General features: G+C 47.7%; 1 protein-coding gene across 3 annotated transcripts; it reads left to right on the top strand.

Moving 5' to 3' along the window:
- The first annotated feature begins 483 nt into the window (after window positions 1-483).
- On the top strand, window positions 484-22,525 carry CASC4 (cancer susceptibility 4). Of its 3 annotated transcripts, XM_030456779.1 has the most exons (10): window positions 484-1,174; window positions 6,901-6,955; window positions 7,909-8,011; window positions 9,073-9,163; window positions 10,029-10,173; window positions 10,788-10,868; window positions 11,232-11,330; window positions 12,753-12,926; window positions 16,973-17,140; window positions 20,971-22,525. In XM_030456779.1, exons 1-10 carry the CDS (start codon window positions 848-850, stop codon window positions 21,042-21,044), a joined length of 1,317 nt encoding a protein of 438 aa, XP_030312639.1. In that variant the 5' UTR covers window positions 484-847; the 3' UTR covers window positions 21,045-22,525. The 3 variants fall into 3 exon arrangements, with proteins under 3 accessions (XP_030312639.1, XP_030312640.1, XP_030312641.1); XM_030456780.1 differs by lacking the exon at window positions 16,973-17,140 and having other exon boundaries at window positions 510-1,174; XM_030456781.1 differs by lacking the exons at window positions 16,973-17,140; window positions 20,971-22,525 and adding an exon at window positions 14,478-15,805 and having other exon boundaries at window positions 551-1,174.
- The last annotated feature ends 1,816 nt before the right edge of the window (window positions 22,526-24,341 follow it).

Genomic DNA, 24,341 nt, shown 5'->3' with positions numbered 1-24,341 from the left:
TGTTTCAGACCCTTCCCCTGCCCGACCCGCGGATGGTTCGGGTGGCACCTGGTGAGCAATAAACGCTTCACCTGAGCATTCCCTGTCAAACAACCAAACGATTTCCTCACATAACCCCACAGCCGCGCTGGGTTTCCTCAGCAAACACTTTCCAGGAGGAGCACTGAGCGTCCTGCTCCCGCACCCACCCCATCACCGCCCCTGATTTCGGTGCAGCGGCCCCGCCCGGCCCGGCCCTCGGGGGTCCCGGTGGCGGCCGGAGGGGTGAGAGGAGTCTGGTGTGTGCGTGTGTGTGTCTGTGCGTGTGTCTCGGTGTCCGTGTGTGTCTGTCCGTCTGTGTGTCCGTGGTCACGCGTGTCCGTGTGCCCGTACCCCCGCCGTCGCCCCCCGCTCTCCCCCCGCAGAAGATGGCGGCTGCGGGGCGGCTGCGCTCTGGGGATGGCGGGCGTGCGGCTCTCGCGATGCCGGGCGGCGGAAGGGCCGGGGCGGTGCGGGATCGGGGGGAGGGGGGCGGATCGCCGCGGTGGCTCCGGCGGAGCGCTGGGCCGGGCCCTCCCCGCGGGGCGGGAGCGGTTCTGGACCGGCAACGGCAGCGCCCGCACAGCCCCGTCCCCGGAGCGGCTTCCCCTCGCCCCGCTCCCCTCCGGCCGGCCCCGGTAGCCCGCTCACCTTCCGCGCATCCTCCGCTCGCTCCCTCCGTGCTCTCCGCCGCCGGGGATGCTCCCGGCCCCCCCGGGCAGCGGCTCCGCTCTCCCGCCGGCCCTCTGAGCGCCCTTCCCGCCCCTGCTTCTCCCCTCTCAGGTGCGGGTGAAGCGGGTGAAGCCCCCCCCGCCCGGCGGCTTCCCCCATGGTGGGCTTCGGGAGCAACCGGAGGGGCGGCCGTCTGCCTTCCCTCGTCTTCGTGGCGCTGCTGGTGGTGATCGCCATCCTCGCCTTCAACTGCTGGAACGCCTCGTCCCGCCAGGCCCTGCTGCGGGAGGAGCTGGCGGAGCTGCAGAGCCAGGCCAAGCGCACGGAGGTGGCCCGGGGCCGGCTGGAGAAGAGGAACTCGGACCTGATGGGCAGGGTGGATTCCCACAAGAAGCAGCTGGAGCAGAAGGAGGCTGATTACAGCCAGCTGAGCAGCCAGCTGCAGGCCCGGGACGGACAGGTGAAGAAGTGCGAGGACAGCAAGGTAAAAGCCTTGGGACCGGACCGGGGGGGTGAGGGGGTCCCCGGCTCCCTGCGGGGCGGCTCTGCCCGGGGGCTCCCTCCGTGCTCCCTGGGGATGGGGAGGCTCTCAGCTCATCTGAAGGAGCCCCTGGTTCCTGGAGCTCCTTCCTCGGGTTTGGGTGCCTTCGGGACATTTGCAGTACGCTCAGGTTTCTGGATGCATCCCAGAAAAGGGGAAAAAGAAAAAAAGAGCTGGAAATGCTCGGCGAAGGCAGCGTGTGTGCTAAGGATGCCAATGCCGACAGCTCCCTGCTTTCCAGACCGCGGGTTTTAGTTGTCCTTAAGAGCTTTCCTCCTCCGCTGAGATTATTTATCTTTTGTGATGGGTCAAAAAAAGCTGTACACTGCCTTAAAATTACCTGGTTAGGCTTCAAGGGAGATAAAGCAAGCTCCTGGTGGAGCTCCCTTGGGCTGCTGCACACCGGGGCGGGCTTGTGAGCAGCCAGAATACACTTGGGAAAAGAAAAAAAATCCCTCTTGGTGCTGCCACGACGTGTCACTTTCCTTAGCTGCCAGGGGACGCGCTCATGCAAAATTCAGCTTGGCCTTTCCTGCGGAGGTGGCTTGGGGTTTGCTTTTGTTGTGGAGGGGAAATGAGTGAGTGAGGGCATCAGCTTTCACTGCTCCACTTTCAGCATCCTCCCCGGCAGCTCTGCAGGGAGGAGTTCAGCAGAAAGTTCCTTGCACTCTGTGGTGAACCTGTGGCTGGTGCAAGCAGTCCATAACTCTGCTCACTGAGCACTACAGCACAGGAGGATGTATGGAAATATCACACACTCAGGGTTGCTTACTGGCTGGGTTTGTGTTCCTGGCCCTTTCCTAGCACACCTTTGATGAGCAGTAGAAGAAAATGCGTTTAATTGTCACAGAAAAGCTGAATACGCATGTGTCTCATTATAGAGTTGCAGACACCTTCAAATTGATTTACTTTGTGTTAAAGTTTTGTTTCCTGCTGAGCCATTAAAATGAAGCTGTTTCTGTGTTAACAAACACATAGATCAGTTTTTCTTAAATTTATGAGACTGGCACAAGAAGGCTGATTAGCTGTGGAATGGTGGATACCAGTGCTCCCCACTGGGAATAAATACAGATTACAGCACTGTGATAGTATAAAAACCAGCTCAGTTTGTAATTATTCCATACAGATATCAAAATATTAAATTAAATATCAAAATTAAATCTGATGAGTAAATCCCCCTGAAATTAAAGCAGGTAGGTTTTAAAAAATCTGCATTCCCTTGTAAAAGAGAAGTTTTCTGTCCCGTTGAGGTTTTCTGGTTGGTTGGTTGGCTTCGTTTTTGTTTTGCTTTTTAACTGAACTTTTCCATACAGATAGGTTTAGTTGTTCTTTGCCCTCCAAGGAAGGGTTCAAAGGTGTGGTGGTGGCCTGAAAAGACAGGAGGTGCTGGGTGTTTGTAGTATGGCTGTTCCTTCTGCAGGTGAAGCTGATTTTCATCATCCATCCTGTGTCCCCAGGGCAATGAAATCATTTCATGCATGGTTATATCCTACTGAGAGGTGTGAGATTCCACTGGTGGTGTTGGAGGAAGCTGTGTGGCAAGGTTTGCTGTTAACAGAGGAGATTTGTCACTTTCTTTGTTCAAATCTGTCAGGTTTTACTGTAGGACACCAGGAGTTAAAACACAAGTGTCAAGTCAGGGTTTCCAGCAGGGGTTCTTTGTTCTCCATCAGTCTGCTGGTCCTGGAGTGCTCTGGTGTCTGGCAGCAGGGCAGGAGGGCAGCAAGAGACCTGAGGCTGCTGCCCCTCAGGAGTGAGTCCTGGTGTAGGCACACTGCAGCATGTTCCAGAAGCTGCCTCTAAGGTCAGAGGAGCTGGTAGCTTTTGAATAGCCTCTCTTCCTGTGTAAAATTTGTGTCCTGATAGGCACAAACAGCAGCAACCAGTCCCTGTCCCTTTCTCATTTCCTCACGTGTCAGCTACTGTCACGTTCTCACTGGCAACAATCCTCATTTTTTTCTAAAAAATGCCTTTACGTGGCTGTGCTTTAGAGAATAAAGCTCTGGTTTAAAAAGATCTGGTTTAAAAAAAAAAAAAAGTGAAGTGTCTGACCAAAACCAGCTTGACTCGTAATTTTTTCAGTAATTTGGCAAGGATCTTCTCTGAGCAAAGTGTTTTCTACCAATGATCTTACTTCCTTTGTGGAAGGCAGGAGCTACAGTAGAACACCAGCCCTGGTAATTCCCAGGGTATCAAAGGATCAGAACAAATCCAGGCTCACTTCATAGAAAACTCATTTGAATGATGCTACTCTGGTGGTCATGATGGTGTCAGTTCTGCTTTGTGCCCCTTTGTCTTCACCAGAGGTTTGTTGCCTTGTGGTCATGTAAATTAAGTGTGCATTTCCCTGTGCTGAGGCAACCTGAATTCCTGTGGGCAGCTTCCTCCTAGCTCAGTGGTGTCTGTGTCAAGCCCAAAAAACCCTTCTCCCTCTGCTCCCTCCCCTTGCACATGGAACAAACGAGTGGCACTGCACCCCACTGGTGTCTGCTCTTACACATGTAGCAGCATGACCTGGTGTCTTGTGCTAAAATAAAAGAGATTAAAAAAAAAATAAGAAGCTTGAGGTCTTGGGAGTTCCTTCTTATCTCCCCGTGCTCATCCTGGTGAGCTGATGGTCTGCTGGACCTGGGACCTTTTTGGGGGAAAATGGGTGGTGGTTGCACACAGAGCTGGCATCAGTTTCCAGAGTGTTTTGTGCTTTTTTGCAGCATACCATGAGGATACTTCTCCATTCCCACAGCTTCACACATCCCTTTGCAGTAAGCTCACTAAAAAGATTGAATGGCAGGAATTTGTGGTGGAGAGCTTCCAGGTGGCAGCTGCCCAGCATGTGGGGACTGGTAGCTCTGCATCTGCTGGTGCAGCCCTGGGGAGCACGCCTTGCTCATTCCAGAGGTGTTTCTGGCACTTCCAGGTGTGTAACAGGGCCTTGCCCTTCAGCTGTTGTCTGGAAATGGTGCTTCACAGGATGAAACAGGTCAGTGAGATCCTCAGCTGTTGCCAAAGCTCCTTGGTGGCTCTCAGCTAGCAGAGCTGCAGCTCTCCAGCCATGATGCTGACTGCATCTTCCAGCCTTGCACCTTCCTGGGGGTCACACTCTCACCTCCAGGCTCTGACTGACTGACTGCTCCCTGACAGCACTGTCTGCTCTGAAACAGGCAGCTGACAACAGCAGAAAGGCCATGGAATTGTGGCATGTCAAAACCCTTGTGCACACACACAGACTTGTGACCAGCCCTGGAGGGCTGTGCAGGGCAGCATCAGCTCCTGCAGGGTGTTCCTGCTAGGTAGAGAAGTGACTCAGAGGGAAATGGGGCTCTGGGTGTTTGTGGCTCACCAGTGACTCCAGTGGGAAGTGATAACCACCACCACCTTTGTTCCCTCCTGCCATGCACAGAGCTGAGCTCCAGCCCCACCAGAACTTTGCTCCTTTGCTTTGCATGATGTGCCCATGCCCTGAGCACTGCCGCCTTGTCCTGCATCTGCAGAGCTCCAGCATTCATGGGACTTCTGCTTTTTCCCTGTCCAGAGCTCATGGGGCTGCAGAGAATTTCTCCTCTCATCCCAGCTGCTTTGCCACTGAGAAACAGGAGCAGTAGAAGCAGGCTTAGACTCCTGGAGGATGCAGCTCAGAGGGAGCTGGACTTGAGCCATGGTTCATGGAGTGTTTTTTATACGTGTAGGTGGAACAGATCCCATGAATCATAAAAAAAGCTTCTTCCCTTTCTATCCTTCAGATGAGGGACGTTTGCTGACAGCTGAGCTGTTTGGGATATAAATTCTGTCACTTCTCTCTGAAACTCAACATCGGCAGAATGAAAGATGGTGTGATAAAACTGGTGCTCTCATCCAATCCAGCTCCTGGGAACAGCCAGGCAGCCCTCCCCTGGCCCACTGCAAGTCAGACCTTTTCTAGGATGAGCAGAAGCAAGCCAGGAGGGAGGGATGCTGGAGTAGGAATCCTGTTAGATGAAGGTTTGGAAACAGAGCCTGCCACTTCCCAGGATCTCCTTTGTTTGTTGATGTATCGGGTTCTGGGAAAAGAACTCCTTCAAGTGAAGGCAGGGAGAATGTGGTTGTATTGCTGGTGGATTTGTAGAAGAGAGGAGTTGGAGTTTCATCAGTGCTTGAGCAGCTCCCCTCTCTGTGGGATTGGCAGGGGATGGAAGGGCCTGGGGGTTTCCTTCCCCTCTGCTTCTCTGGGGAGCCCAAGCCCTGCTCAGGGTTACTTGTGCCTTGGAAATAAAGCAGGGGAAGCCCAGCACAGGCCTTCACTTCACTAAATGTTGTGCTTTTTGCCTTAAAGGTCTGGGTGGGCAGAGCCCTGTGGTTCTCAGTGTGTCTCTGACACCCTGAGGAGGCTCCCAGTTGGGTGGTTGGATGGTGGCTCCTGTTCCAGCAGCATGGGCAGGGCTCTGGGGTTACCATTGCATCAGCTCCCATCCTTTCTTTTTTTTTTTTTTTGCAAAATTCCTGTGGAGGGACTCTTGGTGTTGGCTGGGGTGGTGGGGCAGGGTTTGCTGCCAGCCCTGCCCAGCTCTGCAAACACAAACCCTCCCTGAGCACCCTGCTTGGGAAGGAGCCCACGTTCTGAGGGCAGCTCTTGGATGCCCTCCCTGTTCCCTCTGTTCTGCAGAAACTCAGGATTCCGGCAGCTCCTGCTGCAGCCTGCCAGGGACAGACCAGCCAGGAAACAGAACTCATCACCTGGAACGTTTCTGCAGCAATTAATGATGTGATAAAAGGGAAGGCAGTGTGGGTGGAGGAAGCCTGAAAGTCAGGGCAGGTGTCTGGGCTGTTTGTTTGCACAGGAAACGGGGGTGAGGGGTATGGAGGTGACACAGCCCAGGTGTCCCTGTCCCAGGGGGGTCTGCCTGAGTGTCCCAAGGGGAAACTGAGTCCCTGCCACCCCTCTGAGTTGCCCTCTGTACCCGGGTGACACTGCAAGGAAAATCATTACAGTCTCAGTGGGGTGTGATGGGGGGGTTGATTTTTTCCACCCTTTCTCAGTGTTCTACATCTGCATCTCTTTGTTTCTGCTGTTTTTTGGCTTTACACATGTCCTGTGAGATGTCCTCCTTATGTGTGTGAGATTTACTTAATGGCTTTGTGTACATCCACTTCTTATTTATTGTAACTGCTGTTTTATTCCTTACTAGAAGCAGCACATTAAAAGCTGTTGTGGAAGACTACTGGTGTCAGATTATATCTTAAAAATAAGAAGTGTTATGGATATTAGGTGGGATCACACACGGAAATAATTCCTTTAAATCCACATGAGGTAAAAGTTGTTTTTACTCAGGATGCTGTGAGTTTCTGTTGGTACACTTACACTTTGGCATTGGAAATTCCCCATCTCCTCCTGCAGGCTCAGAATGCAGTCTGTTTATTTCAGTCCTGGCAGGATTTGCTTTTGATAGAAATACATTCTGAAAATAAAATTAAGTCCTCGTTAGTGAACCCTAAATCCAGTATTCAGGTTGATGGTATCAGTTGTAGATAACTGAGTGTATTTTACTTAGGTTTACCAGAACTTTGTATATGTCATTCTGATAACCCTGTGCACCCACTCTCTTTCCAGTGCAAACAAATCCACCTCAGTCTTTGCAGTCTGAGCCCTCCCTAACCTGCCACTTGTTTATATTGATATAATTTCTTCCTTACAGATAAAGCTGCAGAACAACATTTCCTATCAGATGGCAGACATAAATCGTTTAAAGGGTAAGGACTCTGTGGCCAAGCTGTGCTTTGGCAGACTGAAGTTGTGTATTTTTTAACTGCCTGTAGTTTCTCACTGCAGAGTGCGTTTGAAATGAAAGCTCAAGTGGTGCTGGAGTGTCTCATAATGTGAAATTCCATTATATTTGTTCACTGCAGTGTCTGCACTAAGTGTAGGGCTGGTTCTGGTGGGCTGCTCTGCTGTCTGCAGACAGAACACATGTCCTGGCACTGCTGCTTCCAAGATATTAGAATGATTTTCAAGACCAAAGACACAGTTTGGTGTAGTTTGGATCAGCAACGTGGTGATCCTGACGCTGGGTTAGGAATGGTCCAGAGAACATCCTGTAAGGCTGTTAGAAACAGACATGATTTCAGTGCCTGTGCTCTTACTCTGAGTTTTTAGTGTGACCTGGAAGAGTTAATGCCAAAATCTGCCAGAAGAGAACATACTTGGCTTTTCTGCCTGGCTCTAAACCAGTAGAAAGCTTAACAGCTCTCTGTAGGCTGAGGAGCAGGGAGAAGAACTGCTGGAACAGGTACTTGTGAGGACAGGAACGTTGTGTTGGTTTCCTGGGTAGTGGGAAGGTGCCTTCTGTTGTACATTTATTGCAGAAATGTGCCTACATTAACCTACTGATACCTTTGTGTTACTCAAAGTAACAGAACCTGTCAGGAAATTAAGGGATTTTCCAACAGAGAGGTGAAATAGTGTTGTGTAAACCTTATGAATGAAAAGGTAAAGAAAAATGTCAGTGTTTTGGTGTCGGATCAGAAGAATTGTTTTAAAGTTTATAGGGACATCTTTTTCAAGTAAACAGTTTTTAAATCTAAAATAAATAAGAATTTGCTCAAATGATATGTTATGTTAAATAGCAATAATGGAAGTTTTGTCTGTGATGGGGCATTTCCCCTTAGATTTCTATATTCATGATGATTTTTACTTTTTGGTCTAGAACAACTGGCAGAATTACGTCAAGAATTCATTCGCCAGGAAGATCAACTTCATGAGTACAAGAAGAACAACACTTACCTGACAAGGAGGTTGGAGTATGACAGGTATGTCCTCAGCAACACCAGTCACAGTCTGAGTGTCTGTAGTTATTAAAAAGTGCAAGTTAATCCTATTTCTGCTAATCCTCAATCTTGAGTAAACTCACTTGGTGATGCAGCTTTGACTTAGCTGTTTGCTTGTAAAGTTTTGGGTTTTTTTGTTCTTCTCTCCCCCTCCCCAGGTGAGGCAGTAGCTGAGAAAAATCTGATTTACTGGAATTGTTCAGCACTGACAATTTTAAGTCAATGCATTTTTTATAACAGGGAGATATTAGTTAAAAAATACATGGAAGAGCTTAATCCATACAGTCTGTAGGCTGCCAGGGTTATTTTTGCCAGGGTTAAATTGCTGTCTTTCTAAAAGTGTAATTTTATTTTTATTTTCTAAAAGTGTAATTTTATTTTTTTTTCAGCTGAAGTTCAAAGCATTGTGTGTATTGAAATTTGAAGTTGACCTCTGCCTTTTAAGTTTATGATGGAGAAATGGGGAGAACAACAAGTTCTGAAGCTTTGAGGAATGGGGGAGATTCAGACCTTTTCTCAAGGGTTGAACTTTAACACACACAATTATTCTTTCCTGTATGTGCTGTGTTGGGTTTGTAGGAGACAGGAATTGTGTTGAGTTGGGTTAATCTCTGTCTGGCTTGTTAGGGAGGTTGGGACACTCAGTTGTGTCTCTGGGATGTTGGTAGCAGCCAGCGAGGCAGTCGTTGTGCATCTCATGTTGACAGCCAGGGGGGATCCTTTGCTTTCTGAGTGGAATTAATAATGTGCTGATGACAGATTAATGAGAGGCTGGGGTTTCCAGTGGCTTTCCAGGTTTTGGAGGAAATGAATATATTCAGGGCCAGTCTGTTTACTTTGGTGTTTCTCAGTTTGGTCTCTGTTTCTCCCAGTTCTGCTCTCTTCCTGTATTCATTTCCACTCCATGCACTTCCCAGGGCAAAGCTTTTTGTACAGACTCTTACAGCTCAGCTTTGGCTTTTTGTGCCACTTCGTGGTTTTCCCCCTATTTTATTTGTAGGAGAGCAAATACAACAAATAATGTGTTTGTGTTTCTAACCAAGCCTGCAGTGTGGGCAGCAGATCAAGGAAATGAGGCTGCAGCATGAAGAGAACATAAAGAAATTAATGGACCAAGTTGTGCGGGAACAAAAGGTAAAGTCTGGGTATTAGGAGAGCCTGAAGTCTGCTGCTTGTTTGACTCAGCATTTCAGACAGTTCTAGACATTTAACCAAAAGTCAGGAGATAAATACTGTCCTGAGCAGCCCAGAGTGGGTGTCAGGGGAGGAACATCTGCCTGGTTTGCCTTGAAGATGAGATGAGGGTTCTTGCTTTGCTCTGCTGCAGCCTTCCTGCGTGACATCAGTGCTCAGGAGCTCAGCCCCTTCTCTGTAAAATGGATGTTACTTTATAGCTCTCCAGGGTGGGATCTGTTCTCACAGCCTTATGTAGGTTATTGCAAAGGGGAACCTGATCTCCACTGAGGCCTGGAGGTGCTAATGTGATGCAAACAGCAGTGGTGTTTGAATGGTGTCAGGGGTGTCATTACAGGGTGCAAGCTGCCAGTAGAATATGGGTCTGTTTCCTGCAAACAGATAAAATAACCTGCTCTTCTTAAAAATGACTTCCCTACTTTGTCTCTGTTTAGAGGCATTACAGAGAATAAAGCAGACTTGACATGGATTTCAATCAGACCTCTTAAAATCTGGAAGTACTCTGAAGTCTGACCTGAGGCTTAGGGCCAGTGATGTCCTAACCTGGCTGCAATACACTTCAGATACACAGGCCACAAGAAGTGTCACACAGCCAGGCTCTGTTTTACATTTTCTCTTCAATTACGTGTCCATACTCTTGCTTCCTGCCCTCAGGATTCAGGTTCATCTGCAGAGGAATTCTGTTTGCTTTTGTGATCATCTGGTTGATAAATGTGATTTTTCTTGCCCAGAGTCATCTTGAGCTGGAGCAATTTTGTTTCAGTGATGTGCTTAATGTTGGTTCTCTGTCAATTTGTTCTAACAGGCCACACAAAAAATTCAGTCCAGTAAAGACACTGAAGTAAATCCCAGTAATGATGAGCAGGCAATATCTAAGGCTGTTCCAGAGGCAGAAGATAAAAACGCTGTAAATAGTGAGCAGCCCTCAGATCATGCTGGAAATGACAAAGGTATTGCCTTTTTTGTTATTTATTTATTTGCAATTTCTGCTAGCTAATGGGACAGTTGTGTTCCTTCACTGTCATACAGAGCTGGGCATTTCTCTGAAGCAGAACAATGAATTATTTGGCTCAGGTAACTTGATGAGCTGCACATGGCTGTGCCAGGCTGGAGGTTCTGGGTACCCAGAGACTGGCACATCCTTCTCTGGGTCCTTTTATGCAGACAGCTTCTTGCAGAGTTTTGTCCCCATTTGGTTGGTTCCTGGGGCTTCTCCTTCCTCCTGTGTCCAGTTGGGAGCTGGGGATTGCTCCCTGTGAGGTGTGTCTGGGTGAGCAAGGGGCACTGATGGAGAGCTGGGATCTGCACAGAGGAGCTGGCTGGAGGCTTTGCTGCTGCCAGGAGCAGGGGGTCAGTTTCCCTCCCTCTTCTGGAGGTTGCACTGACTTTGGGATTCTGCTCCAGAGCAGTGACTTCAGCAGCACAGTGCTGATGGGGCATTTCCAGCATGGGACCTGTGTAGATAAAGGACTTTTCTTCTGGGCTTAAAACCTTCCACAATAAGGGGAGTCACTGCTCAAAGGTAAAGGTTAATGAGGCAGAATATCCTGTTCTTGTCTTCCAGAGAAAATCAAACCAGGAGGAGATGCAGGCATGCCTGAAATAGAAGATAATGACCCTGGTAAAGCTGAAGATACTCCCACTGGTTAGCAGAAATTTTCTTATGCTTTCACATTTGGGTTCTTGGTGGGCTCTGTGTTCTGTTTCAGTACCATTTGTAGTGAATGCAAAGTTTTAAAATCAGTCTGTGGTAATAGAGTTCAGGTGGGGTGTAAAATCTGATAACTTCTGCTGTGCTTTAGAGGTTTGAGTTCCTAAAACTGAGCACTTCTGATAACATTGGGATTTTCCTCCAGAAATCTTGTATTTTATATTGTCATCTATGGTTTAGAAACAAGAAAATGACAACAAAAAAGTTTACAGGCTTATTAGAGGAAGAACTCGTATACATGAGTTCATATACGTGCCTGTTCCATGTTAATTACTTCATCCATGTATTTTATTTTAGCTTTGAAGAGGCCACTCATTTCAGCTTCTAAAAATGAAGGTCATCAGCCTGCTGCAAACCTCCCAACTGAACAGCCCCATGCTCCAAACCTGGCACCAGGTAAAATTCTTATCAGCAGGTGATAAAGAGACATTTTGTAGGAAAATCACCCAATATCTGCTCCCATAAAATGAGTGTAGGGGGTTCTGCCTCTTTTTTTGTGTTTGATGTGGTTGCAAAGAGAAACTCAAGGATCAGCTTTGCAGGATGCAGGAGCAGTGTGTGTGTGTGTGTGTAGCAGGGGCTCTCTGCCTGTGCATCTCTTTTTGTGACACCCACTGATTTCTGAGCCTCTTGCCCAATTCTGCCAAATTCAAGAGAAGTTTCCAGTCAAGTGCTTCAAGATTTCCTCAGTGGACAGAGGAGAGTAATTGAAATGAGTTCTCCTCCTTAGAGATACTAATAGGCAGGGCTGCAGCATGCCACCAGGAGCTGGCTGCTGGTTTCTTGGCAGCAGCTGGGGATGGAGCAGGGATGCTCTGTGTCCTCTCTTCTGTGAACAGCTCGCTTGAGGGTGATGTGGAGGAGGTTTAGGACATGAGAGAACAAAGAGTACTGCAGGGAGAGGTGTAGAAGAACTGCAGTTAGAAAGGACACAAATCCACAGAACAATTCACTGGTGGATCAAGTCACTTCTATGTCACAGAGAGAGTTGGGCTGTGTCAGCATTGTGAGTGGCCCCTTCAAACACTGTCCTGATGGAAAACATTCCAGATAACAACCTTGCTGTGTCTTTGTGGCATCACCAAACAGCTTCGAGTGTTGCTCTGGTTCTTCTTCAAAAAGGCAGCAGAAGTATTTCTTAATTCCTTGGGGATGGGTGTGCATGCAGACAGAATGGCAGAACTGGTGAGCCTGAAGTCCATATACACAGAGGAGTTCATGGATTTTCCAAATGTTTGACATTGTAAACAATTGTTTATTATATAATTATGAATTCAGCTTTAAGTTTCTTTATACTCACAGCTAAGTAGCTTTCACTTAGACTTTGGTTTCTATGATTAAAATTGGTCTATGATTAAAATAGTCCTTTATTTTGACTTTTCTTTATGAGCAAACATAAAAGATTTCACATGAAAAGCTTGTTTCATTGAATTTAGAGTTTATCTGTAGGATTGGTATGAATTCCAAGGGACCAGGGCTGTCTGTAGTCCTTGCTTGTGTAGTCCTGGGATTCTGTTTATTATTTTTAGCATGACTTCTGTGACCTGCTGCAACCTCCTCCATAGATCATAGCTCTTGAAACAATAAATGATGCTTAGTAGATTTGAAAAGCAGAATCAGCAGGAGGATATAAAAAAAATACATAAATGCATTATTGGTCTGGGCTTTATCAAGCTCTTGAGTACATCCAGAAATTCACCTGGGAAGGTAATGACCTAGGATTGATTATGTATCCAGATATGATGAATGATCTGTTGTGGTAACATTGGAGCCTTCTTGTTGGAACCATGTGAAAACCAAACACTCCTCATTCTGTAGGTCTGCACAGTGACAATGATGGAAATGCTGATAACGTGAGGCAGATACCTCCTAATTCTCTCCAGCACTTAAACTTTGAAGAAAACATGGAAAATCAGAAAGAACACAGAATTGAGACAGACAATAAAAATATCCCAAGGAGCAGACTCAGTGACTTGCAGAAGATGAAGCAAAGTAAGTTGACCAATATCATGCACTATAATATATTATAAAATAACTTAATTTTCTGTCTGTATTAGTGCCTGTCTGGCAAGCAGGAACCAGTACAGTGAGTGGCCTGGAGAGTAAACCTGCTAAGAAATGCAGCACAGAACTGTGAAAAGGATTTGCCTTGGTGTGTCATCTTCTAGATACTCAGTCAATTAAAAACAAATATTTGCTTTTAGGAATATAAAATGCATTTGGAAGTGACACATTTCAATAGATTAAGTCAAGACTTGTGATACATGCACAGTACTGATTTACTTGTGTTTACTGCATTGCACTACTTGACTGAAATATGATTTTTGGACAGTATGTTGAGAGTTCAGCCCTTGCATGGTGCTGTATGTGCATGGGCCAGACGTTTGGTCTTCTGTGAGAGGAAACATCTCATCTTGGTTTATTTTTCTTTATTATATAGCTATTAAAACTTCAGCTTTAAATTTCTTTATACTCACAGCTGAGCAGCTTTCACTCAGACTTCGGTTTCTGTGATTAAAATTGGTCTGTACCCCAAGAGGAGAAGTGACTGCATCAGAACAGACACCTTCAGTATGGAACTTGGGAGGAAACTGCAGCCTCCTGCTGAGTTAATCCTGTGGACTGGATAAGCAATGGCACAGGAAGAGCAGTTTTGATGAAATAGCATCAGGAATTGGGTTTAGGGGTCAGTGGGAAGAATTCTGAAAGCTCAGGTCAGTCCCAGGACTGTGAAACTATGGATTCATTTTTGTCATAAAAGGTTTGGTTTGGGAAGTTTGCTTCATTAGAGTGACTGCTGCAGTTTCTCTTCATGGTCTAGAACCATGCAGAATCTTGGAGAAACTGCAGGAAAAAGCCTGTTAATCAGCTTGAATACCATATGACAAGTGGTTAATGTGGATTTTCCAGGACCAGATTGTGTCCAAGTGATAAGGTCTGGAAAGTAGGGAGGCAAGCAGCAAAACCAGGGATGCAGCTTCATTGCAGGCAAATTGAGAGAGACCTGGTGAGGAATTAATTGTATTTGGTGGGTGCACAACAGTCAGAAAAGGATATTCCCAGCACAGGTATTGCTGTCATTGTATTTGGGTAACAAAGATGCTTCCTTTGCTTGGCAGAGTGCTGGAGATCAGCAGTGAGTGAGCTGTGGGTTCAGCAAGGGGAAGATCCATAAACATAACAGGAGTTTGGCATTAGGAGTGGGGATGGGCAGACACAGAGCAGCTGAGCAGTTCAGAAGGGATGGGGTCAGCACAGGGGATTGGTCACACCTTGGGGCTGAGGTTGTTCTGCTGGGGTGTGTTAACAGATAAGAAGCTGGAGTCATTAACTCTGTTTTACCTACAGCTTGTGAGGCCATCCTCAGGCTCTGAATATCAGAGAAAGATGATGGGAGGCCAGAAGGAATTCTGCAGAGTTAAAAAAAAAAATTAAAAATTAGGATTTAGTGTGGGGAGGAAAAAACTCTAGAAAGACCAGGGCTGAAGAGGTGAGGAATGAACATGAATTTACTGTTTGGTTTTGGGTTTATTTTACAAACAGATCTTTATGGAAGGCTGCAGTTGCTTTAACAGTGCCCATGGATGAAGAGGGGAGAGGTGCATTCCAGGCTGACACGCAGCCTGTGCAAGCTGTGTCCTGAGATGTGAGGGACTTTTTGGTTTGTCCAAGGAGTTTCTTGAGGATCCTGCACTTGCCACTGAGCTGGCAGAGCCTCAGGGCTCAGTGGTGGGGTCTGGCAGGGCCAGCAGTGGAGCAGAGATGTGGGGGGAACATCTCCATCACAGCTCTGAGGGGGCACCTCAGGCATCCCCATGGGTTTGACCTTGCCTTTTCTCTTTGCTTCTTTGTATTTGGAATAACTTGGATTGTATGTTGTGGTGATGCAGTGAGGGAGAGCCTTCAGCACCTCTGGAAATGGCTAACCCAGGTCTGTAGGAGATCTGCTTCCCGGGTCTGCTCTGTGAGGTCCCTTGGTGATGGATCCATCCCCAGGTGTCACTGCAGCTCCCTGCCTGGGCTCTGGGTCACTCAGCAGCAGCCCCTGGGCTGAGCCAGGAGCCATCAGTGCTCAGGGACCCAGCTTTGAGCAATGCCCCAGGGGCTCTTCAGAAGTCATCTCAGCAGATGTTACCTGCAGGTTCTGGCATGGGTGACATCCCCCTGGGCATTCTGTGCTGGAGGTGAGCACATCCCCCTGTGCCTGCATCACAGACATGGGCTCCTGCTTGGAGAGATCCCAGACCTTGTCTGTTTCAGAATGCAGCTGGTGCATTGCTGGCAGCTCCTGTGGTGTTGTCTGAGGGTTGGGTGTCCCCAGACCAGTATGTGCCTGGTGCTGGTGTCCTGGTGTCCTCCCAGTGATGGCTGAGAAGCCAGATGCTGCCTGAGCCTTTTGTGCCCCTGGCCCTGCCTGCACGGGCAGGGGAGTTGCTGTCAGCACCCACCCAGCCCAGAACCACTGCTGGAAGTGTCTGTGTGCTCAGGCTCAGCCTTTCCCCCCTTCCCTGAGCTGAACCCCAAGTGCTCAAAGCAGAAGGAAGCCCCTGTAGAGACAGAGCAGCTGCCCCTGGGCTGGGCTGCTCACCTCAGCTTCAGGTCCCTGGGGGCATGCTGTGCTTCCCGGGGCCTTTGTCATATTTTAACCTTCTGTCAGCTTAAATTTCTTTGTCACAGTATTTCCAGCACATCTGCAGACTTGGGTTTGCCCTATGTTAAGAGCATTCAGTTGTTTTTCCATGGCTTGTTTTATATTTAACATGTGCCAGCTGTACAGTTCTATATCATGAGGTGTCCAGAAATGCAAACAGTAACAGCAAGGATTACTCAGACATGAACAGAGAATGAATAATGTATTAAACTTCCAATTTCCAAACAGATCACGGTTTCCTTTTGCTTATTTTATGAGAATAACTGGAATTGTGTTTCTGTACATTTGAGCTGCACTGGATGTGATTCTGCTGCTTTTCTGCCCCACCTGCACTGTTATTCTGTCCTGAGTTTTATGTATTGCCACATATGATCAGTTTTGTTGTATTAATTTCATTTTTACATCCGGCCTTTTTAACCCCAGCCTCCTTTTTAATCCTAACACTGAAATCATGTTCTCCAGTTTTTCTTCTCAGTTTAATTGCTTCCACTGCAAGTCCCTTCCCAGCTGCCTTGGCAGACTCTTTCCTCAGTCTGTTTCCAGCCTGCAGGAATTCTATTGCACTTTAATCCTGTTTTTTTTTTCATGCATCCATAGTCCCTCCAGACTCTGCAGCCTCACTGTTGGGTTCCTGAAGCAGTGGGCAAGCAGACTGAACTCTGTTGGACTTGGAGAGATCTCCTTGTGTCCCATTAACACCAGCTCAGAGCTGGACACCCCCCATCCATCCTTCACTCTGGGCTTGGCTGACTCGAGTCACTTCAGCTGATTCTCACTTTTCTTCAGCATTGTTTCAGGATCTGGAACTATTCTTCATTCTTCGCAGGGAGACAAAACCACTGAATTTGGAACATTTTGAAAACTGCTGAAGCTGAACAGGGAACCAGAGTGAAAAGGCAAACGAGTTGGTTGAAGCCATCAGCTCAGAGATGGGAGGCAGCCTGGTGCTTGGCTTCCCCCTGGCAGAGGGGTGCAGGCTCAGCAGGCAGGATGGGGGTGAAGTCAGCAACAGATTGCTCCATTGTGTGGAGAAAAGAGTCTGTGCAAAGTAACTTCTGCTGTGTGCCCATCACTATTTTGAGACTGAAAACTTTTCTCAGTGTTTGTAGGTGATCAAAGGCCAGAGCTCTGTTTGGATGCTTACTCTTGCTCTCTTCTCCAGAGGGTGATGTTTCTAACCCAGCTTTCACAAGGTGCTGGGTGACCAAGCTTTGTGTCCTCTCTGCACATAAACCTTGTTCTCCCCCTGCCCTCTCCCTGCTCCCCCTTTCTCCTCCAGCTGGACCTCCTACCAAGCCCCCACTGCCTTCCCCTCCCTCTGCTTCCCTGGAGAATCCTCCTGTTCCTTTCCCCTCTGCTTCTGACTTAATCCTTTGGCTCTCCGCAGGCCGGTTCTTTGATGAGAATGAATCCCCTGCTGATCCCCAGCAGGGCTCTAAGCTGGCAGATTATAATGGGGATGATGGGAACGTGGGTGAGTACGAGGCAGACAAACAGGCTGAGCTGGCTTACAATGAGGAAGAGGATGGTGATGGTGGAGAAGAAGACGTCCAAGGTGAGCTTGGGCCTTGTCTCCATCCCATTGTAATCAAATCCATGCTGAGCTCACTTGTTGAATTTGTGTAAAGCTTCCCTGTTTCCAGCTGATCACCAAGTTCTAATGCAGAACCCAGGAGCTCCAGGCAGGCTTTAAAATATGGTCTTGCTCTGCGTTTGCTGCAGCTGTGTTCAGTGAGAGGATCTGGTTCCTTATTTCAATCTGTGTACAGTTTCTGCTGGGGGATTCAAGACACTTAAATGTCAGAAACAGTTGTGTCTAAAAATCCCCAGTCTGGTACCTGGCTGTTTTGGGGGTGATCTTTGCTGCTCCTGAAGCAGTTTCCAAGTACAGAAGCATAGTTGGTCCTTTTTTTTGGCTGCTGCCTTTGTCAGACCTGCCTGGCAGTGGCACCCAGTGAGGTCTCAGTGAGCAGCTCTCAGTGTGGTTTTTATGCATCCTACACAGATTCAACAGGCTCCTGGTTTTCCTGGCTAACCAAACTCCAACTCATTGATCTGGTGCTCACCTAATCCCTGCTCCTGCTTGTCCACCCCTGGTGCTCTGCATGCAGCTCAGTCCATCATCACCTCTCCATTGCTTGCCTGCCATGCACTGAGTCCCCAGCTGGGTGCTTGGTGATGTTTTGTGGAAGGGTTGCATGGCTGCAGGCTGAAAACATTGACATAAACATGGGGAGTGTTAAGGAAAGTGCAAAATAAAGGTGGGATGGGGTGGGAGCCCAGCTCTGATGGGAGTTCTGCAGGCACCTTGGTTTTGATCCTCACAATGCAAGTTCTTGAGCTGGTAGTTTTTCAGACATGTATTTAATTGGTATGCCAGTGTAATTAATGGGAAAAGCTGATTAAAAGCAGCTGATTTCTGTGGGCATGCATCTGGCTATGTGGTGTAAGCAGTTTTTGGCCAGGCTGATAGTTTGAAACTCATGAACAAGCAAAAGAAAAAGTGCAGCTCTGAACCCTGAGCACTTAATTAATGTACTGATAAAACCGAGAACTCTGCTGCTGCTCCAGAAGACGTGGCCTGGTTTGTTACACTTTTAGCTGAAAACTGCAGCAGTGGGTTGCAGTCACTCCAGATTTCTAAGGACTGCTGCTCTGGGTGGGGGGGTCACTGGGTTGCAGTTTGCTTGCACAGGCTGGCTGCCAAGTGAAGGTACAGAAGGATGCAGAGCTGCTGCTCTGGCTGCAGGAGATTTGCTTCTCATGGTTATGAGCTTGTAATGCCAAGGGGAGTGTGGTGTGTGCTGCATGTCTGTGGGCTGCAAACCCTGGCACCTGGGTTGGGGTTTCCATGGTTTTACTCCAGTTCCCCTCAGTAAGCACTGGGCTGATGCTGGGCTCCTCTGTACAGTTCCTGAGCTGGATGCCAGAATGCAATTCCCCAAGTTTTAACCAAGGCCAGGAAGCTGTTCCTGCATCCCTGCTCCCTCCTGCCCCTTTCCCTCAGGGCTTGGGCTCCTCTTTCCCCAGGGGCAGGGGGGTGGCAGGAGCTGGGCTGCCTGTGCAGCTCTTGCTGTGCCCCAGCTCCTGGTGCAGTGATGGATCCTCAGCTCCTGGTGCTGTGATGGATCCTCAGCTCCTGGTGTAGTGATGGATCCTCAGCTCCTGGTGCTGTGATGGATCCTCAGCTCCTGGTGCTGTGATGGATCCATTGCTCTGGTGGTCCCTGCAGGGGAAGCTCCTCGCTCTCAGCAGCAAGGGTTGGCATGGGGTGTGCTCTAACTGGTACCAGTACCACAGCATCCCTGTGTTCCACTAACAGGAGGGTAGGGTGGGTGTGATGGGGTGGCAAGTGGTGGGGAGTTGTTTAAAAGCAGAGACTGTGGTGATGTAGCTTGCAGTGCAAGGGGCATTTGGAAAAAGCAGGAGCTGTAAGTGGAAGTAGCTGATAGACCTGTCTGCCTTTTGGATGTGGTGCCTCTCAGTTCCTGGCTTTAAATCTGGACTTGGGAAAAACCTTTCTTCTTCTCAGCTCCCCTGTGGATGTGTACAGACATCATGGATTTAGTATCTGAGAGCAGAGATTAAAGAGGGGCTTTTGGAAGCCTTTCCATGAGGAATAGCCCAGCAGTGTATGTTACTACCTCAGACTTCATTTTCCAAGCCCTTTGTTGTGCTGTTTCCTCCTTTGATTTGATCCAAGCCAAACGGCACAGCAAGGGGTACTGCCAGCAGCCTTTAGTCCTTGGACTCGTTTGTTTGCAGGGTAGGAGAGGGTGGAATTGTGGGGGGTGGTGCCAGTGTGGTTGTAATTGTTTAGGGAGGGGGAAAAAACCCTGAAATTCTGTCTAAAAACTATCAGAAAAACATCACGTGGTGTTGTGTGAGGTTAGACCAAAGCACGTGGCATGTGCAAACAAAGCCATTTAATGAAGCAGGGTTTTTCTGTTGCCACTGGAAATGTGTGGGCTGGAGATTGAAATTACCAGAGGAAAACACCCCAGTCTGGGAGGTGTGCTCACCTGAATGGCAGCATCCAGCCTGGCATTCCTTCAGCCCTCCACCTGCTGGAAGGCAGGGTGATATTTAAAAAGCTGTTGGCTTCTACTAATATGGTTTTTTTTGTGGTGGCTGTATAGTGGAGGATGATATATATATAAATCAAGTGCTACCCACATGCTGTATTGGTAGTTTCTTACCCAAGCAAAGCATGGGGACACAAACCTCAGGCTGGTGCTGCTGGGAGGAGGTCGTGCTGGGCACCCTCCTGGCATGCAGGCTGAGGAATTATTGTAATTTCTGCACCTAAAGTGTTCAGAGCTCAGTAAGTGACACAAAATGGAAGTTTTAGGGCTTTCTCACTCCTCGAGGGAAGAAGGATGAGGACCCACACAGGAGAAAGCTGAATTATGGCAGGCAGAATGCAGAGTATTATGAAGATGACTTGGAGATTTTGTGATGGATGGTTTTTTTTTTACAGTTGGTGGTTACACTGGGAATGCACAAGGGGTTTTTTAATGTCCTGATTTTTTGTGAGGCTCAAAACCAAAACCTGAGGAGTAGAAGTCAAGAAGTAGGATGGAGTAGAGTGGTGGAGAGGGACAGTAATCGTCCTGGAAGAGGAGAGGAAACTTCTTTTTTCTTCCCTGCAAGGACAAGGCTGTAAATCCACTGTCAGACTGAACCCCAGGCAGCTGGGACAGAGGAGTAGCAGGGGTGAACTTGTTGCTGATCCTGCAGCAGTTCTGAGAGAGAGAAGGTGGATTTCCATTGAGAAGAGGGTGGAAAAGGCTGAGAGCCACTTTTTAGGTTTTTGAGTGTCTCCTCAGATGTTACCCTCAAGTGTCAGACACAGGCAGGGGGGTGGAAAACCAGCTAAGTCACCTCCAGCAGGAGGAAAGTCTCATTCCTGAGAAAGGTGCTGTGCCACACTGGTGTGGAAGGGAGCAGCTTCCAAACCTGAGGCAGGTGGAAGAATTTTTGCCTTAGCTGTGAGGTACCCAACCTTTGCAAATCATGGGAGTCTATCAACTCCAGAATGGGTTAAAACCCAGCAGCGTCACTTTCTGAAGTGCTGACTTTGTGGTTGGGTTTTAGTGGAGGAGTTTGAAACCTTTAAAGGAAAACTCTTAAAATTGGAGCAGTGAGTTAACCAGCTCTGGAACCTCTTAACTCAACAGGTCTCTGCAGTACAGTTACCCCAAAGCCAGATATTCAGTGCTGTGAAGTCCCAGGTCTCCCAGGGACAGCTGGACACGTGTGTTCTGTGTTTTCCCTGGTGCTTGGATTCCCAGGAGCAGAGGAGGTGGCTGTGGGGAGGGGGGTGGGTGCTGTGTGTGTCAGCAGCACCACATCAGGGTTGATCCAAAGTGTTTTAATTTGCAGATGATGACGAAAGAGATCTACAGAATGACCTTGCTGAGTATGGGAAGTCACACGTCAGTGAGGGAGTTCTGTAAGGCTGGAAGGAAGAGGGATGAGGAGAGAGCTGAGGAACTTGAAGTGCTGCAAAACTGAACCATTTTTACTTCAGTCTTTCTTGCTTTAAAGGAAGCTGATAATTACAAGTGATGAGTCGACTCCCAGTCAGCAGAGGAACAGAAGGCAACAGTTCTGTACATATGTACATAGTTGTACTATTGCAAACTGTATTAAAGCCACGTTTTTGTTGTTACATTGAGCCAACTGCTTAGACTGTACCTGATCTGTAACAATCCTTACATTTAAAACCAGTGTTATAAATACAGGCTGGATTGTTTCTGCAATTAGCAAACTTTGTAAACTGGAGAACTTGTACAGTTTGTATCTGATGTAACAAACACACTGTGGAAACAACATCAGCCAAAGGACTCCTTTTCTACAGCACTGCCCCTGGGAGCAGAGAGCACTCCTGCTCCCCTCCTGCCCTGCTTCCCAGGTTCCAGGTGAGCTGTCAGTCAGAGATGAAAACTCAGTGTTTGAAAACCTGCTCCTTGCCTGCTGGCACTGAGGAAAAGGCTCTGACAGTCTGGGGAAGCAACCAACACCTTCATCCTCACAGCCCTGGAGCTCCAGCGGGAAGTCGGTGGCAGTCGGACTGAATAACCCAAAACTTCCTGAAAAAGTGGTGTAACTAACAGCTTGTTTGAAAAGGTAATATAAATCATTCAGCCCAGCTTGTAGGGAAGCTTTGTGTGTGTGTTCAAGAGAAGCAGCCAAGTCACCGTGAAGCCCCAGGAAGGGAGAGCCCTGACCCAGGGCTCTGAGCATCTGCCACCTCCCACTCGTGGGGTTTCTGCACTTTGTAAGTTCCAATCCTTTTTGTGTTCTGTGTTTAAGCACTTTCTGGATTTTATGGGAATGATTCTGTTGATCTGCAGCAGTGGAAATGAAGGTGATTAACCCAGCCTGCTTCTCCCAAGGGCTACTCTAGGGCCCAGGACAGGGGTGATTGTACTTTCTCTCTGTACTCAGGTTCCAATTTGCAGTAACAGTCGAGGTTTGCTCAGTGCAACTTCCCTGAGCCTTCTACACTCCAGTGCTTATACAATTTTATTTTATTATTTTTGCTACAGGGTTCTTCTACGAATCAGTCTTAAAAATACAAGAAATAAAGATTTCGGGTTCTGACAATGCAGCTCAAGGTTTTTTTGTTTGAGTTGAGCTTCTGATTGCATCCTCCTGGGAGGCAGGCAGGGGCAGAGCCTTTTGCATGGTGCAGTGGACTCCCAGTTGGAAGGAAAATGCTGAACCTGCTCAGAATTAGAGACCATACTAATACCACACCATGAGTATAAACTTGTACCAGGACTCTAAGAATAGCAGTCTGCAGTAAATACTGTATTTAAGCAATTTTTTTGTTTGTCTTAAGATGTAATTTCACCCCGAATTAGGTGTTAGCTTGATTCTTCTAATGAAAGCAACCGTTAAGGGTTCTAATAAATTAAGTTGTTTAAAGTAAGGAGGTTTCTGGCTTTTTTTTTTTCTTCTTTAGGTGTAAAAATTAGGTGAATGTAGGTGAGGTATTTGGACACAGCAGCTCGCCAAGCTGTCACACCAGGCAAGTGTCTGAGGAGCCCAGAGCCTCAGGCAGCAAACTCTGTGTCTGAGCTGGAGGCTTTGCCTCTTCTTCTGCCCCTGTGTTTTGGGAAAGTCTCAGTTTGATCTTAGTGGGTATCCTTTTAAGGAATCCAATTTAGGTCACTAAGCACTTTGCCCTCATTATTTAGTGACCCAACGTTTAAAGAATTTTATTTCTAAGGGGAATTGTTCTGTCAAACGAATTCCACTTCAGGAAAAAAAAAAAGATATTAAAAAAAAAAAAGTTCTTTTGGCAAAGTGCCAGCGTTTTCAGAGCAATGCTCCTTGCCTTTTTGTTTGTGTTTGGAGGTGGCTTCACCCCAGCCCTTTCCTGAGCCCTCTCCCAGACACCTGGCTCCTGCTGCTTCCTCCCCTGCCCCTTCTGGGTCCCCCTGCTCAGTGCCTTCTTCCTCCTCCTCCTCCTCCCCCCAGCAGTCCCTGGGTTGCTCTCACCCAGCTGCTGGAGATGACCAACTCTCAAGCTGCCACTTCAGTGTTTCATGAGCCACTTTTATATTTTTGCAACAAGTGGAGTTTGTCAGCTGGCTGAAATCTGCAGTTCCCACCCCACAGGGATTTCACCTCTGCTGAGGAAGGTGGAGGAAAGGAGTGATAAAACTGGGACTGGCTGAGCAAACTGCAATCCATGCATGTCTTTCTCATAAAGTTCCACCAAACAGAAATGAGCTCACTCTTGAAAGCCATGAATTTAAAATCCTAGTCACTGGCCTGCTGGCTGGCAGCAGACTCAAAGAAGGGCTGTGTTCAGCAGCACTGTTGGTGTTTATGAGTACAAATGACTAACCTATCTTGATTCTGTTTTTTAAGATGTAATTCTAAAATCCCTGTGCCAGCTCTGCTGAGCCAGTGCCTGTTTCCATGGCAATAGCAGCATACAAAACGTTGACATATTTCAGAGCCAGCGAGCTACTTAAACATCTGCTTCCCTGAAACCACCAGCTAGACTTTCACATAGAAACTGGCTGGCACATTTGGTGGAACTGGTTTACAAGAAAAATCAAACAAAGCCTCTGGAGCTGACAGCCCAGCCCAGGCCTTTTTAAACAACCCATCCAGGCAGCTCAAGCAGCACACAGCTCACCCTGTCCTTATTTTAAGGCTCATGTTATAAATAATTTTTATGGCAACACATTTATGGAGTTGTCTCTTGAACAAGAAGCTGCTCAGAGGACCAACAAACCCTCTCCCACCTTTTCACCCAGGTTTCATGCACCCTTTTAATCAGAGCCTCACCCTGCAGTGCTCAGTGCTGGTGAGGAATCTGAGTGGGGTGAAGAGGAGCAGCTGCTGCTTCCCCCAGCCTGGAAATGCCACTGCTGAAACCAGAACTCAGAGCAGAGCTGCTTGCCAGGGATGGCTCCAGCCAGCCAGGCACACCAACCTCTAGAAGCCATGGTAGCTGCATTTTGATACCATTCTTCAAACTGAAGAAAAACAAGAAAAAAACCAAACAAAGGGATGGAGCCTACTTCATTTTGACTCTACCAGAAAACTAAAATTATTTCAGTTATTCCATTTGCTTCTAGAATTATTTCTGATAATTCTTTTCCCTGCATTTACTTGTTAAGCAGTAGCAGCCCCATCCTCACACAACCCTGCAGACACTAAGATGGGGTTAAATATACTTCTTGATAAAAGGGTTTCCTACTGACTTGAGACTAAAAGGAAAAAGCACT

The sequence above is a fragment of the Calypte anna genome, chromosome 10, assembly GCF_003957555.1.
Source record: "Calypte anna isolate BGI_N300 chromosome 10, bCalAnn1_v1.p, whole genome shotgun sequence".
NCBI lineage: Eukaryota > Metazoa > Chordata > Aves > Apodiformes > Trochilidae > Calypte > Calypte anna.
Note: the sequence above shows the minus strand (reverse complement) of the source record. Positions and strands in the feature narration are given on the sequence as shown.